The 17,638-nt window shown below is 41.3% G+C and overlaps 1 protein-coding gene across 2 annotated transcripts in view; it reads left to right on the plus strand.

Moving 5' to 3' along the window:
- SNRNP27 (small nuclear ribonucleoprotein U4/U6.U5 subunit 27) overlaps positions 1-17,638 on the plus strand; it is a 51,056-nt gene that overhangs the window by 17,672 nt on the left and 15,746 nt on the right. For both annotated transcript variants that reach the window (XM_053717771.1, XM_053717772.1), the window contains exons 4-5: positions 12,600-12,679; positions 16,115-16,179. In XM_053717771.1, coding sequence (XP_053573746.1) covers positions 12,600-12,679; positions 16,115-16,179 — 145 coding nt within the window. The remainder of the gene's footprint in view (positions 1-12,599; positions 12,680-16,114; positions 16,180-17,638) is intronic.

Genomic DNA, 17,638 nt, shown 5'->3' on the forward strand with positions numbered 1-17,638 from the left:
AGGGAGTCCGGTTGGCAGGTAGGTGCCTCAGCAGAGCTGCTGAGGTGTAAGGGGGTCTGAAATTACCTTATTTAAAGGGACACTGTACCCAAATTTTTTCTTTTGTAATTCAGAAAGAGCATGCAATTTTAAGCAACTTTCTAATTTACTCCTATTATCAATTTGTCTTCGTTCTCTTGCTATCATTATTTGAAAAATAAGGCATCTAAGCTTTTTTTTTGGTTTCAGTACTCTGGACAGCACTTTTTTATTGGTGGATGAATTTATCCACCAATCAGCAAGGACAACCCAGGTTGTTCACCAAAAATGGGCCGGCATCTAAACTTACATTCTTGCATTTCAAATAAAGATACCAAGAGAATGAAGAAAATTTGATAATAGGAGTAAATTAGAAAGTTGCTTAAAATTTCATGCTCAATCTGAATCACGAAAGAAAATTTTTGGGTACAGTGTCCCTTTAACGCAGAATACGTCTTTTTTCCTACTGCAGAAAATAGTTGACTTTTTAAAAAAAACAGTTACTTAATAAAGGTACTTAATAAAGGTTTTTTGAGTAACTTAGAGGTTGATTTTTGGGGAGACGTTTTTTTCTGCCTGCAAGTAAAAAAAAAGTTTCCTTTTGAATTTTAAAGGGACGGTAACGTTTTTATTGTAATAAAAATTTTTTGTGTGAAAGTCAAGTTTTATTACATTGTCATGTTATTGTTATTCAGTATGGACCCGTGCAAAATGTTACTTGCTCAATGTGTTTGGATGCCAATGTGGAACCACCGATTTCCTTTTTGTCCCTCATGTATTGAGGGCTTTAAGTTATAGAGAAGATTGTTCATGATCAAGATTTTTCAAAAGCGGATTCTTCTCAGGAGTCTAATGACAAGATTCAGAGTATGTCGCAGCTTTCTCTCCAAGCGTCCCAAACTTTAACGCCCACAAAAGCAGTGCCCTGTACTTCTGCTCTAGCACCTGCTGGAGTTACTTTAAAAGACATAGCTGCACTTATGTCTTCCTCAATTTCTGATGCGTTGTCTGCTTTTCCTATGCTACAAGGCAAACGTAAGAGGAAAGACAGCCATGTTTACAGTGAGGTTTCTGATGCCATGGTGGCAATCTTAGATGTACCCTCCCAGGGAACTGAGATGGAGGGTATAGAGGTTCTATCAGAAGGCGAAATTTCCAGTTCCTAAGCGAGCTTCGGAGATTGTCTCTAAGGAATGGGAGAGACCAGGTATTACCTTCTCTCCATCTCCTATTTTCAAAAAGATGTTCCCTATAGCTGACGCTGTCAGGGAAGCTTGGCAAATGGTTCCTAAGGTGGAAGGGGCTATTTTCACCTTAGCCAAGCGAACTACTATTCCCATTGAGGATAGTTGTGTCTTTAAAGATCCCATGGACAAGAAGTTGGAGGGTCTACTTAATAAGATTTATGTTCACCAGGGTCTGCGTGCATTGCTGTTGTCACTAGTGCAGCAGCTTATTGGTTTGATGCTCTGTCCGAGTCTCTCAAGACTTCCTTAGAGGAGATCCAAGATAGGATTAAAGCTCTGAAGTTAGCTAATGCCTTTTTATTACGGACGCTACTCTGCAAATTACTAAATTAGCAGCTAAGAGTTTGGGGTTCTCTATTCTAGCTCGCAGAGCCTTATGGTTAAAACCTTTGGTCTGCGGACCTGTCATCTAAATCTAAGCTTCTAGTGATTCCTTACAAGGGGAAGACATTGTTTGGATCTGGTCTGACAGAATTATCTCTGATATCTCTATCACGGGAGGTAAGGGTCATCTCCTTCCTCAGGGTAAGAGAAACAAGCAGAAAGGGTGACATAGTAATTTGTGTTCCTTTCGAAACTTCAAGGGAAATTCTTTCTCTTCCTCCTCTAAACCGGAACAATCTAAGTCTACTTGGAGACCCAACCAGTCTTGGAACAAGGGTAAACAATCCAAGAAGCCTGCTGTTGAATCCAAAACAGCATGAAGGGCATGCCCCCGATCCGGGACCGATCCGGGACCAGGGGGCAGACTTTCCTTCATTCCGGCTTGGGTTCTGGACGTTCAGGATCTCTGGGCAATAGAAATAGTGTTTTAAGGGATACAAATTGGAGTTCAAAAATTTTCCTCCCAGAGGAAGATTTCTTCTTTCAAGATTGTCTGCAAACCAGATATAAAAATAAAAAGGCGTTCTTACATTGTGTAAGAGACCTCTCCTCCCTGGGAGTGATTATCCCCGTTCCAGAACAGGGGCAGGGTTTTTATTCAAATCTGTTTGTAGTTCCCAAAAAGGAAGGAACCTTAAGACCTATCTTAGAACGCAAGAGCCTAAACAAGTTTCTCAGTTCCATCATTCAAGATGGAAACTATTCGTACAATTCTTCCTTTGATCCAGGAGGGTCAATTTATGACGACAGTGGATTTAAAGGATGCATATCTAAATGTTCCTATCCACAGAGCTCATCAGTTTCCTGAGATTTGCCTTTCTGTACAAACATTTTCAGTTCGTGGCTCTTCCTTTCGGTCTGGCCACGGCACCCAGAATTTTCACAATGGTTCTGGGGTCTCTGCTGGCGTTTCTAAGACCGCGGGGCATTGTGGTGGCACCTTATCTGGATGATATTCTAATCCAGGTGCCATCTTGTCAATAAGCAAGATCTCATACCGACGTTTTATTATCCTTCCTGACAACTCACGGGTGGAAGGTAAATCTGGAAAAGAGTTCCTTAATCCCGAAGACAAGGGTGGCTTTCTTGGGAACTATAATCGATTCTATATCTGAGTATTTTTCTGACAGAGGTCAGGAGATCAAAGATTCTAGATACCTGTCGAGCCCTTCAGTCCACTCCTCGGCCATCAGTGGCTCAGTGCATGGAAGTAATCGGACTGATTGTGGCGGCAATGGACATCATCCCGTTTGCTCAGTTCCTCCTCAGGCTTGTGCAGTTAAACATGCTCAGGCAGTGGAATGGAGATTATGCAGACTTGTCTCCTCGAATAACACTGGAACAGAAGACTAGGGACTCTCTTCAATGGTGGTTGTCTCTGGATCGTCTATCCCAGGGAACCTGCTTTTGCAGACCGGCCTGGGTGATTGTGACAACAGACGCCAGCCTTCTAGGGTGGGGAGCTGTCTGTGGTTCCCTAAAGGCTCAGGGAATATGGACTCAGGCACTCTGTTCTTCCTATAAACATCCTGGAACTAAGAGCGATCGTCAATGCTCGCCTGGCCTCAGTTGGCTTCGGCCCAGTTTATCAGATTCCAGTCGGACAACATAACGTCAGTGGCTTACATCAATCATCGGGGAGGAAAGAGGAGTTCCTTAGGGATGACCAAGGTAGCCAAGATAATCCGGTGGGCGGAGGCCCATTCTTGCCATCTGTCAGCTATCCACATCCCAGGGGTCGACAACTGGGAGGCGGACTTTCTGAGCAGGCAGACTTTTCATCCGGGAGAGTGGGAACTCCATCTGGAAGTTTTCTCAAACCTGATTCTCAATTGGGGACGGCCGGAGTTGGATCTCATGGCATCTTGTCAGAATGCCAAACTCCCGAGATACGGGTTGAGGTCCAGGGTTCCCCAGGCGGAACTGATAGATGCTCTGGCAGTTCCTTGGTTTTTCAGCCTAGCACACATTTCCCCCGTTTGCACTTCTTCCTCAGGTCATTGCTCGAATCAAACAGGAGAAGGCATTGGTGATCCTCATTGCTTCTGCTTGGCCTCCCAGGATTTGGTATGCAGATCTGGTGGACATCCCATCTCTGCCACCTTGGAGACTTCCGTTGAGGAAGGACCTTCTAATTCAAGGACCCTTTTTTCACCCAAATATAGTTTCTCTGAAGCCAACTGCTTGGAGATTGAACGCTTAAACTTATCCAAGCAGGGTTTTTCTGATTCGGTCATAGAGACCATGATTCAGGCTTGCAAGCCTGTCACTAGAAGGATTTACCATAAGATATGGCGTAAATATCTCTATTGATGTGAATCCAAGGGCTACTCATGGAGTAGAGTTAGGATTCCCAGAATCTTTTGGCTTTTCTCCAAGAGGGTTTGGAGTAGGGTTTATCGACAAGTTCCCTAAAGGGTCAAATATCTGCTTTATCTATTTTGTTACACAAATGTCTAGCAGATGTCCCAGATGTACAATCTTTTTGTCAGGCCTTGGTTAGGATCAGGCCTATGTTCAAACCAGTAACTCATCCATGAAGTCTGAATTTAGTTCTCAAGGTTCTTCAAGGGGGCTCCGTTTGAGCCTATGCATTCCGTAGATATTAAGTTATTATCTTGTAAAGTTTTGTTTCTTATTGCTGTTTCTTCAGCACGTAGAATGTCTGAGCTCTCGGCGTTGCAATACTCTTCACCTTATCTTATTTTCCATTTAGATAAGGTTGTTTTACGTACTAAGCTAGGTTTTCTTCCTAAGCTTGTTTCAGATAGGAACATTAACCAGGAGATTGTGGTTCCTTACTTGTGTCCTAATGCTTCTTCTCAGAAAGAACGTCTTTTGCAGAATTTGGACGTGGTCCATGCTTTAAAATTTTTATTGACAAGCATTTAAGGATTTTCGTCAGTTCTCTTTGTAATTTTCTCTGGAAAACGTAAGGGTCAGAAAGCTACGGCTAACTTTCTTTTTGGCTGAAGAGTATCATCCATTTTGCTTATGATACTGCTGGACAGCAGCCTCCTGAGAGTTACGGCTCATTCCACTAGGGTGGTTGCTTCTGTAGAACAGATTTGGAAGGCTGCAACTTGGTCCTCTCTTCACAATTTTTTTTTCTAAATTCTATAAATTTGATACTTTTGCCTTGGCTGAGGCTGCTTTTGGGAGAAAGTTCTTCTTCAAAAGGGTTCTTCAAGCAGTGGTGCCTTCTGTTTAGGTTCCCTGTCTTGTCCTTCCCTTATCTGTGTACTCTAGCTTGGGTATTGTATCCCATAAGAAATGAAGAGGATCCGTGGACTCGTGTCTTTAAAAAGAAAATTTATGCTTACCTGATAAATTTGTTTCTTTCTCCAACATAGGTGTGTCCGGTCCACGGCGTCATCCTTACTTGTGGGATATTCTCTTCCCCAACAGGAAATGGCAAAGAGCCCAGCAAAGCTGGTCACATGATCCCTCCTAGGCTCCGCCTACCCCAGTCATTCTCTTTGCCGTTGTACAGGCAACATCTCCACGGAGATGGCTTAGAGTTTTTTAGTGTTTAACTGTAGTTTTTATTATTCAATCAAGAGTTTATTTTGAAATAGTGCTGGTATGTACTATTTACTCAGAAACAGAAAAGAGATGAAGATTTCTGTTTGTATGAGGAAAATGATTTTAGCAACCGTCACTAAAATCCATGGCTGTTCCACACAGGACTGTTGAGAGCAATTAACTTCAGTTGGGGGAACAGTGAGCAGTCTCTTGCTGCTTGAGGTATGACACATTCTAACAAGACGATGTAATGCTGGAAGCTGTCATTTTCCCTCTGGGATCCGGTAAGCCATGTTTATTACGATTGTAAATAAGGGCTTCAAAAAGGGCTTATTAAGACTGTAGACTTTTTTTGGGCTAAATCGATTGATTATTAACACATATTTAGCCTTGAGGAATCATTTTATCTGGGTATTTTGATATAATAATATCGGCAGGCACTGTTTTAGACACCTTATTCTTTAGGGGTTTTCCCAAAGCATAGGCAGAGCCTCATTTTCGCGCCGGTGTTGCGCACTTGTTTTTGAGAGGCATGGCATGCAGTCGTATGTGAGAGGAGCTCTGATGCTTAGAAAAGACTTTCTGAAGGCGTCATTTGGTATCGTATTCCCCTTGGGGCTTGGTTGGGTCTCAGCAAAGCAGATACCAGGGACTGTAAAGGGGTTAAAGTTCAAAACGGCTCCGGTTCCGTTATTTTAAGGGTTAAAGCTTCCAAATTTGGTGTGCAATACTTTTAAGGCTTTAAGACACTGTGGTGAAAATTTGGTAAATTTTGAACAATTCCTTCATGTTTTTTCGCATTTGCAGTAATAAAGTGTGTTCAGTTTAAAATTTAAAGTGACAGTAACGGTTTTATTTTAAAACGTTTTTTGTACTTGTTATCAAGTTTATGCCTGTTTAACATGTCTGAACTACCAGACTGTGTTCTGAATGTGGGGAAGCCAGAATTCCTATTCATTTAAATAAATGTGATTTATGTGACAATGACAATGATGCCCAAGATGATTCCTCAAGTGAGGGGAGTAAGCATGGTACTGCATCATTCCCTCCTTCGTCTACACGAGTCTTGCCCACTCAGGAGGCCCCTAGTACATCTAGCGCGCCAATACTCCTTACTATGCAACAATTAACGGCTGTAATGGATAATTCTGTCAAAAACATTTTAGCCAAAATGAACACTTATCAGCGTAAGCGCGACTGCTCTGTTTTAGATACTGAAGAGCATGACGACGCTGATATTAATATTTCTGAAGGGCCCCTAACTCAGTCTGATGGGGCCAGGGAGGTTTTGTCTGAGGGAGAAATTACTGATTCAGGGAACATTTCTCAACAAGCTGAACCTGATGTGATTGCATTTAAATTTAAGTTGGAACATCTCCGCATTCTGCTTAAGGAGGTATTATCCACTCTGGATGATTGTGACAAGTTGGTCATCCCAGAGAAACTATGTAAAATGGACAAGTTCCTAGAGGTGCCGGGGCTCCCAGAAGCTTTTCCTATACCCAAGCGGGTGGCGGACATTGTTAATAAAGAATGGGAAAGGCCCGGTATTCCTTTCGTCCCTCCCCCCATATTTAAAAAATTGTTTCCTATGGTCGACCCCAGAAAGGACTTATGGCAGACAGTCCCCAAGGTCGAGGGAGCGGTTTCCACTTTAAACAAACGCACCACTATACCCATAGAGGATAGTTGTGCTTTCAAAGATCCTATGGATAAAAAATTAGGTTTGCTTAAAAAGATGTTTGTTCAGCAGGGTTACCTTCTACAACCAATTTCATGCATTGTCCCTGTCGCTACAGCCGCATGTTTCTGGTTCGATGAGCTGATAAAGGCGGTCGACAGTGATTCTCCTCCTTATGAGGAGATTATGGACAGAATCAATGCTCTCAAATTGGCTAATTCTTTCACCCTAGACGCCACTTTGCAATTGGCTAGGTTAGCGGCTAAGAATTCTGGGTTTGCTATTGTGGCGCGCAGAGCGCTTTGGTTGAAATCTTGGTCGGCTGATGCGTCTTCCAAGAACAAGCTACTTAACATTCCTTTCAAGGGGAAAACGCTGTTTGGCCCTGACTTGAAAGAGATTATCTCGGATATCACTTCGGGTAAGGGCCACGCCCTTCCTCAGGATCGGCTTTTCAAGGCAAAAAATAAACCTAATTTTCGTCCCTTTCGTAGAAATGGACCAGCCCAAAGTGCTACGTCCTCTAAGCAAGAGGGTAATACTTCTCAAGCCAAGCCAGCTTGGAGACCAATGCAAGGCTGGAACAAGGGAAAGCAGGCCAAGAAACCTGCCACTGCTACCAAGACAGCATGAAATGTTGGCCCCCGATCCGGGACCGGATCTGGTGGGGGGCAGACTCTCTCTCTTCGCTCAGGCTTGGGCAAGAGATGTTCTGGATCCTTGGGCGCTAGAAATAGTCTCCCAAGGTTATCTTCTGGAATTCAAGGGACTTCCCCCAAGGGGGAGGTTCCACAGGTCTCAGTTGTCTTCAGACCACATAAAAAGACAGGCATTCTTACATTGTGTAGAAGACCTGTTAAAAATGGGAGTGATTCATCCCGTTCCATTAAGAGAACAAGGGATGGGGTTCTACTCCAATCTGTTTATAGTTCCCAAAAAAGAGGGAACGTTCAGACCAATCTTAGATCTCAAGATCTTAAACAAGTTTCTCAAGGTTCCATCGTTCAAGATGGAAACCATTCGAACTATTCTTCCTTCCATCCAGGAAGGTCAATTCATGACCACGGTGGATTTAAAGGATGCGTATCTACATATTCCTATCCACAAGGAACATCATCGGTTCCTGAGGTTCGCATTCCTGGACAAACATTACCAGTTCGTGGCGCTTCCTTTCGGATTAGCCACTGCTCCAAGGATTTTCACAAAGGTACTAGGGTCCCTTCTAGCTGTGCTAAGACCAAGGGGCATTGCTGTAGTACCTTACTTGGACGACATTCTGATTCAAGCGTCGTCCCTTCCTCAAGCAAAGGCTCACACGGACATTGTCCTGGCCTTTCTCAGATCTCACGGATGGAAAGTGAACGTGGAAAAGAGTTCTCTATCTCCGTCAACAAGGGTTCCCTTCTTGGGAACAATAATAGACTCCTTAGAAATGAGGATTTTTCTGACAGAGGCCAGAAAAACAAAACTTCTAGACTCTTGTCGGATACTCCATTCCGTTCCTCTTCCTTCCATAGCTCAGTGCATGGAAGTGATCGGGTTGATGGTAGCGGCAATGGACATAGTTCCTTTTGCACGCATTCATCTAAGACCATTACAACTGTGCATGCTCAGTCAGTGGAATGGGGACTATACAGACTTGTCTCCGAAGATACAAGTAAATCAGAGGACCAGAGACTCACTCCGTTGGTGGCTGTCCCTGGACAAGACCAGAGTGGGTCATTGTCACGACCGACGCCAGTCTGATGGGCTGGGGCGCGGTCTGGGGATCCCTGAAAGCTCAGGGTCTTTGGTCTCGGGAAGAATCTCTTCTACCGATAAATATTCTGGAACTGAGAGCGATATTCAATGCTCTCAAGGCTTGGCCTCAGCTAGCGAGGGCCAAGTTCATACGGTTTCAATCAGACAACATGACAACTGTTGCGTACATCAACCATCAGGGGGGAACAAGGAGTTCCCTGGCGATGGAAGAAGTGACCAAAATCATTCTATGGGCGGAGTCTCACTCCTGCCACCTGTCTGCTATCCACATCCCAGGAGTGGAAAATTGGGAAGCGGATTTTCTGAGTCGTCAGACATTGCATCCGGGGGAGTGGGAACTCCATCCGGAAATCTTTGCCCAAGTCACTCAGCTGTGGGGCATTCCAGCATGGATCTGATGGCCTCTCGTCAGAACTTCAAAGTTCCTTGCTACGGGTCCAGATCCAGGGATCCCAAGGCGGCTCTAGTGGATGCACTAGTAGCACCTTGGACCTTCAAACTAGCTTATGTGTTCCCGCCGTTTCCTCTCATCCCCAGGCTGGTAGCCAGGATCAATCAGGAGAGGGCGTCGGTGATCTTGATAGCTCCTGCGTGGCCACGCAGGACTTGGTACGCAGATCTGGTGAATATGTCATCGGCTCCTCCTTGGAAGCTACCTTTGAGACGAGACCTTCTTGTTCAGGGTCCGTTCGAACATCCGAATCTGGTTTCACTCCAGCTGACTGCTTGGAGATTGAACGCTTGATCTTATCGAAGCGAGGATTCTCAGATTCTGTTATCGATACTCTTGTTCAGGCCAGAAAGCCTGTAACTAGAAAGATTTACCACAAAATTTGGAAAAAATATATCTGTTGGTGTGAATCTAAAGGATTCCCTTGGGACAAGGTTAAGATTCCTAGGATTCTATCCTTCCTTCAAGAAGGATTGGAAAAAGGATTATCTGCAAGTTCCCTGAAGGGACAGATTTCTGCCTTGTCTGTGTTACTTCACAAAAAGCTGGCCGCTGTGCCAGATGTTCAAGCCTTTGTTCAGGCTCTGGTTAGAATTAAGCCTGTTTACAAACCTTTGACTCCTCCTTGGAGTCTCAATTTAGTTCTTTCAGTTCTTCAGGGGGTTCCGTTTGAACCCTTGCATTCCGTTGATATTAAGTTATTATCTTGGAAAGTTTTTTGTTTTTAGTTGCAATTTCTTCTGCTAGAAGAGTTTCAGAATTATCTGCTCTGCAGTGTTCTCCTCCTTATCGGGTGTTCCATGCAGATAAGGTGGTTTTACGTACTAAACCTGGTTTTCTTCCAAAAGTTGTTTCTAACAAAAACATTAACCAGGAGATTATCGTACCTTCTCTGTGTCCGAAACCAGTTTCAAAGAAGGAACGTTTGTTGCACAATTTGGATGTTGTTCGCGCTCTAAAATTCTATTTAGATGCTACAAAGGATTTTAGACAAACATCTTCCTTGTTTGTTGTTTATTCCGGTAAAAGGAGAGGTCAAAAAGCAACTTCTACCTCTCTCTCTTTTTGGATTAAAAGCATCATCAGATTGGCTTACGAGACTGCCGGACGGCAGCCTCCCGAAAGAATCACAGCTCATTCCACTAGGGCTGTGGCTTCCACATGGGCCTTCAAGAACGAGGCTTCTGTTGATCAGATATGTAGGGCAGCGACTTGGTCTTCACTGCACACTTTTACCAAATTTTACAAGTTTGATACTTTTGCTTCTTCTGAGGCTATTTTTGGGAGAAAGGTTTTGCAAGCCGTGGTGCCTTCCATTTAGGTGACCTGATTTGCTCCCTCCCTTCATCCGTGTCCTAAAGCTTTGGTATTGGTTCCCACAAGTAAGGATGACGCCGTGGACCGGACACACCTATGTTGGAGAAAACAGAATTTATGTTTACCTGATAAATTACTTTCTCCAACGGTGTGTCCGGTCCACGGCCCGCCCTGGTTTTTTTAATCAGGTCTGATAATTTATTTTCTTTAACTACAGTCACCACGGTACCATATGGTTTCTCCTATGCAAATATTCCTCCTTAACGTCGGTCGAATGACTGGGGTAGGCGGAGCCTAGGAGGGATCATGTGACCAGCTTTGCTGGGCTCTTTGCCATTTCCTGTTGGGGAAGAGAATATCCCACAAGTAAGGATGACGCCGTGGACCGGACACACCGTTGGAGAAAGTAATTTATCAGGTAAACATAAATTCTGTTTTTTAGACACAATGAGTCCACTGCCCGCCCTGTTTTTAAGACAGGTTGTTAATTATTGTAAATTCAGACACCTCTGCACCTTGGCTTTTCCTTTCTCTTCCTAACTTCGGTCGAATCACTGGAGTGGGAGGGAAGGGAGGAGCTATTTAACAACTCTGCTGTGGTGCTCTTTGCCTCCTCCTGCTGACCAGGAGGTGTATATCCCATAAGTAATGAAGATGATCCGTGGACTCGTGTCTAAAAGAAACAAATTTATCAGGTAAGCATACATTTTTCTTTTTATTTTATAGAGTTTTCATTAGTTGTTTAAATATTGACAAAATAAGTAGTTTTAATAAAGCAATGGGGGCTGCAATGTTGTAACTTTCTCTGCTGTGGCCAGTTAGGGACAGTTGTAAATAGGTCATTAGAGTATGTAGCCAATGGCTATGTGGAATATAAGTGTTTGGCACTTTTCTTACGGGAACTGAACATTTTTATGTAAATAGTTTATCATTGTATATTACCATCTCAGCGTTTAATGTCCATTTAAAGGGACATTCTACTCCAAAATTGGTATTGTTTAAAAATATAGATAATTTCTTTATTACCCATTCCCCAGTTTTGCACAGCCAACATGGTTATTTTAATATACTTATAACCTCTGTGACTACCTTGTATCTAAGCCTCTTTTGACAGCCCCCTGATCACATGGTTATTTATCTGTTGTCTTGCATTTTAGCTGTTGTGCAGAACCCAAGGCACAATGTTATCTATATGACTCTAATGAACTAGCAGTCTTGGTGTTTACTGTCCCTTTTAAGTGCTTTGATAATTTTATCTAAAATCTAGGAGCCAGCCCAATGCCAGGATGCAAAATATACTGTAGCATTAAAAAAATAAGTATACTGGGCATAATGGCACAATGCACCCCCATTAATCTTGAATGACTACAGGAAGAGTTTAAGCCAGGAATGGTATCATATGTTAATGACTCCTATGTATGCTCCTGTAACTCAAAAGTAATATGCTGAAACCAATACTGAGTGATGGCATACATTTAAAACAATGACCATGCCTTACTATTGTTATGCTAGAAAAAAGCAAATGTAGCATAATCCCACTGCTCCTACCAGTTATGTACCAGGAGAACCTAGGCTACCAATCAGGGAGTCCTAGGAGAGAAATTGATAAATCAGGACACCATGTTGAGGCTGATAACCATTGCAACTATATACAATACGCAAGTAGTATACTAATAGAGTAAACACATAGAGGAGATAATAAACCTTCAGCCCTGCAGTTCCTCCTGCATGTTGTCTCTGCAGGGACCCAAAAACACAGTGCTTGAGCTCAGCATGATTATTTCCTAGAGGCGTCTGGGTTGTTGGAAGTATGGCATTTAGTTTCAGGGTTCTCAAATCCAGGTGCCAAGATTGGTTTGCCCTGGGTGTTTCCAGTTCTGGTGTGTGCATCTTTAGTTTATACATAAGTATACTAACCATGTATGAGTTTCTATTCTTTGGAACCATTTCTTTGTGAATTTTGAAGTATAAAGTAGTCTCATTCTTATTTTGCAAAAAAAAAGTTGTCTTTGTGTGGAGGACAGCACAATTTTTATTTTATTACAGAACATGCGCTGCTTCTTTTTGGTATACTATTTTTAAAACTATTGCATCTATTGGATTTTATACTTTTGGTGAATACACTTTTTAGCTTTAGTATTGTATTTAACTTACAACTATTGTGTTTTTTTTTGTTATGTCTTAATCCTAACTAAAAATCTAATTCTCTTTTTAGAGGAAGATCTGGAAGGGAAGACAGAAGAAGAAATTGAAATGTTAAAAATAATGGGCTTTAGTGCCTTTGATACCACAAAGGTAAGAAATAAATCCTATTTAACATTTAATTTAGCCTGAATTTTAGGTTTTCACTGTATTTACATATGACCTGGACAACTGTAATTTACCAGTCAGGGAGTTCACTCAGTCTTTTATAGCTACAAAAGCCCAATTTCTTACTAGTCTGCAATGTATTACTATGCCATAATTTAGTGAAAATTTTCAGCCCTGAATATGACTAATGGCATTATTTTCTGTTCACTGGTATAACTAGACCTTGCTTGACACCAGCATTAATGTTCTGACAAGACACCCCCACCCCATTTTAACAATGTCCTTTCTGGCTGTATGCAATCAACCGAAGATGAGCTGGCAGCCACAGGGCAAAAGAGTAATTGCTTCTCTGATAGTAAGTCATCCACTCTCCCCCCTCCTCCTGGTTATTCTGTGCCAGAGGATATGCACAATCTTTCTGTACAAATATGGTGGCAGGTTTTTCTGTACAGCAACTTTATGGCAGCCATCTTGGAAAGCATGACACCATATTTTATAAAGGCAAATCTATTTCTTAAATTGTGAGCCTTGTTGGGGTCAAACATGCAAGTACAGTGATGCCACTACTGATTGCAGGGCCCAGATACTCCCCCCTACAGTTGTGGGCCAGGTCTCTATCGAGACCTCTGAGACCACTGTAGTTATGCCCTTGGTTTTGTTGGATTTTGCACAAACCTCCTTTTTTTATTTTTGTAGGAAAAGGATTCATTCTAATTTGAATGCAGGTTACATCCTTGTGTTGGAGCTGTTTTTAGTCTATTGCAGAATTGCATTTAAATATTAGTTTCAATGCTTTGTCTGCAATTTACACAAATTCTATTTTTTTTTTTTTGACAAACATTTTAGTTTATACAAAAATGTGAGAAAAAATAATTATATAAATATGGGCACCATGTTTCGTTTTAGATTGGGGCATATAATCTACTCACTCATATGCCGAAAATCCCCTCTTTCAAATGGATTTAAGGCCCCTCTAAATTATTGGGGAAAATAAGGGATTTATAATTGCTCCCCTCCATAGGAAATCTCCTTGTTGTCGTGAGGAGCAGGCGATCAGTTTCTATTGTTCATTATGGGTGTACAAGTGACACCCTTAATCACTAGAAGGCCTTTTTTCCTTATAGCCCCTTGATGAACCATACGTCACTGGTCATTTTTATTTTATTTTTTATTATAATCTCACGGGTCCTGCTGCCAGCCGTGGGACCGCTCTATTGTACTCTCCCTCCCGCTGGCCCCCGGAAATGGCGGCGAGACAGCACTATTACAAATTTCAACTCCATAGAAAGACCAGAGAAATTAGGGTTTAAAAATTAGAGGTAATTGTTATCTCTAGGTCTATGGGGCTCCCAAGCAAAAATACAAAAAAAAAAAAACAATTTTGGTTGCTATTGCATGTGATTATCTTTTTTTTTTTTTTTTTTTTTTTTTTTTAAAGCTACCTGCATATTAGCAGGTTCTCATTTCTCTGTACTGGAAATTAGATCAGATTCCAAGTTTGTTTTAAGGGTATTCTCGCTGAAACAAAATGCAACAATGTGTGAAATAGGCAATAGTAATTGCAACCACTGGTGATAAATTAAAGGGACATTCAACACTGCCCACAACATTAATCTATGTTGAAAAACAAAAAATAAAGATCAAGCTGCACCGTGCCCCCTTTCTCTTCCTGCCTTCACTGTTGAATCCTCTACGATCACTTCCAAATTGGTGTCCTAACATGGCTTCCTAACTCCCCCCACCGTGACGTATTCACCTTCTTTTTCAAACCAGCAGCCAATGATAGCCCATTCCTCGGACTGCAATCCAAGCGCGTTCACGGCCGTTAGCGCATGCGCGATACACTAGGAACACTAAAAGCGGAACAATAAATAAGCCAATTTGTTTCCGTTCCGCTTATATTATGCATAGTACTCTGAAACAAATTGGCTTATTATGGTTCTGCTTTTAGTGTTCCTAGTGTATCGTGCATGCGCTAACGGCCGTGAATGCGCTTTGCATTGAAGTAGGAGAGATGGGATATCACTGGCAGCAAGTTTGAAGAAGAAGCTCTATACGTCACGGTGGGGGGAGTTAAGCAGCCATATTAGGACAACAATTTGGAAGTGATCGTAGAGGATTCAACAGTGAAGGCAGGAAGTAAGAGAAAGGGGGCACGGTGCAGCTTGATCTTTATTTTTAGTCTTTCAACATAGATTAATGTTGTGGGCAGTGTTGAATGTCCCTTTAAGTAATTTTAGCCCATGGGGTCTATTGACATATAGTAATAAGGTATAATCAAGGCTTTTCGATTACTATCTCCTTGGTTTTTATCCTAGTACTTCCACTAGGCACTTATGGTATCCAATAAGTATTATTGAGACTTCCGTTCATCTGTTGTAGTAGGTTTACTTCCACCCAATGCTGTTTTTTGACAAATTTGTATGCCCTCTCAATGATGGCCTGATTTTGTGTCAGCCTGACGTTGTAGGGGATGGGGCGGATACTTACCTTGTTTGGGAGTAATGCATAACTGGCAAGTCTGATGGCATATAAATTGTCAGTTAACTGCTGGACTAAATTGAAATTTTCCTTTTTAGCATTGGAGACTTTTCCAGCCCTCTGTCCCCCCCCCCCCCCCCCCCACACACACACTCTTGATGCCGAGATTCAGGTTGTCAACCAGGAAAATATGGGGGGGGGGGTTTAAAGCTGTTAGTATACTCCTATACCTGGCTACCTTAGAATATTGATGATTTACCTCCTTTATGTAATGGGAACTTTTTGAAGAGATCACCAGATCTGTGCTAGTAAGTCACCAATTAAAGGACCAGTCAACACAGTAGATTTGCATAATCAACAAATGCAAGATAACAAGACAATGCAATAGCACTTATTCTGAACTTCAAATGAGTAGTAGATTTTTTTTTTCTGACAATTTTAAAAGTTATGTATTTTTCCACTCTCCCTGTACCATGTGACAGCCATCAGCATTCACAAATGCATACACGTACCATGCTACAGCCATCAACCATTCACAAATGCATACACACTTATTCTTGCACATGCTCAGTAGTTAATGGAAGTAAATTGCGAAGTGGCTTAAAATGGCATGCTCTATCTGAATAATGAAAGTTTAATTTTGATTGAGTGTCCCTTTAAGTAGTCCACCTTTCAGACAGAAGCTAAGGTTCCCTTGTTGCATTTTTTTTAAATGCCCCATACATCAGAATTACCACTCCCTTTTTCATCTTCACATTTTTTTTCAAGTTTATCTTATTATACTTTTTAGTGATGTTGCATATAGTTAAAATGAGGAAACCAGTTAAATGATAAATTTGGGTATTTGTTTGAGTCATTGTCCATATATCACATATAAGCTGTGGCTTCCATATGTTTGTGTTTCATCTTACTTTACTAAGACACTTAATTTTGTTTTAGGGGAAGAAACTAGAGGGATCAGTCAATGCATATGCCATAAATGTGTCTCAGAAGAGAAAATACAGGTAAGTGGTTTTTTTTTTCCGTCTAGTTTGTGGGAAAGTGTTGGTACAGTGTATTCATGTTAAGTTTGGTGTAAAAATTGCATGCAAACAGCATTTTAACATAACCTTAGGGCATCATTTTATTGTACAGTCTCATTGCAAGTTGCGCAGACTTTCAAAAATGTAAATAGTTTTGTATGTTAAAGCAGCATTTTAATGCAAATATGTCTTATTAGATTTGCTTTGCTGGCAATAACTATTTGATTCAACTTCTGCAAACAAATGGTTAAATGCATAGGTAAAGTGCTTTCTTTCTAATGACACGGTGAGTCCACAGATCTAATTACTATTGGGATATTCACCTCCTGGACAGCAGGATGCGACAAAGAGCACCACAGCAAAGCTGTTAAATTTCTCCTCCCTTCCCTCCAACCCCAGTCATTCTCTTTGCCTACGTTAGAGTAAGGAAGTGGTAAAGTTAGATGCCGGAAAGATTCTTCAATCAAGATTTTATTTGCAGTACAAGTATGTGCTGTTTTTACTCCAGGGTGTAGCTTGTAGTCCATTTCAGTCTCTTCAGTAGAGCATTGGTGGCTTTTAAGCAAAGGGAACTTGTGGGACATAATTCTCACTGCGCATCCCTCATATTTAAATAAAAGTTGCTGCCCTTATTATTTTCCACAGTTAAATGTAAGGGAAAGGACCTCTCCAAACCTAGTGAGCTGCCTTGCTGCCAGGCACATTTATTGAGGTATGTGCTAATTTATTTTCTTAAGCAGCTTTAAGGAAAAACATGGCACTTAACTATTTCCCTAACAGGGATATTTAATACATTACTCTTAGTGTTGTAAGGGGGATTATGTATGGCAGTTTTGCAGGCACTGGGGACTTGAGGAGAACTTGGCTCATTTTGGTGGTTTTATTAGGGCTCACTTCCTGTATATGTAGGAGAGATATCTGCATCTTAACTTTTTTTTTTAAAATCAAACGGTTATTTGCTAGCCTGACATTTTCTAAAACAGCTCCTTTTTTAATTTAAGAATAGGTTATTTCATTATCCTGCTAGGATAGGCACCTCAGCTGATGTGTAGAGGCTATTTGAGGTGTTAAGACTTTTTTATTTCACATATCTTGAAAAATAAAACTAACATTTTTGTTTTTATTCAAAAAATATAGCAGTTTCTTTTTTTGCATTGCATCAAAATAAAGCAGTTTCTTTTTAAAATTTAAAGAGACAGTAACTTTTTTTCTTTATTAAATTTGTTAATCATTTAATTATATTCTGTTGAGATGGACAAAGACTCTGTTGTAGATTACAGATGTCCTTTATGTTTGAATGCTATTATTGAACCACCAATTCCTTTTTGTTCCTCATGTGTTGACAGAACTTAAAATTTTAAGGATAGACTTTTTGAGCCAATATTATTTAAATATGTAGAGAAAGAAATAAGAAGATCCGGAATCTTGTAAATCTCAATCC

The sequence above is a fragment of the Bombina bombina genome, chromosome 6 (genome assembly GCF_027579735.1).
Source record: "Bombina bombina isolate aBomBom1 chromosome 6, aBomBom1.pri, whole genome shotgun sequence".
In the NCBI taxonomy this organism is placed as follows: Eukaryota; Metazoa; Chordata; class Amphibia; order Anura; family Bombinatoridae; genus Bombina; species Bombina bombina.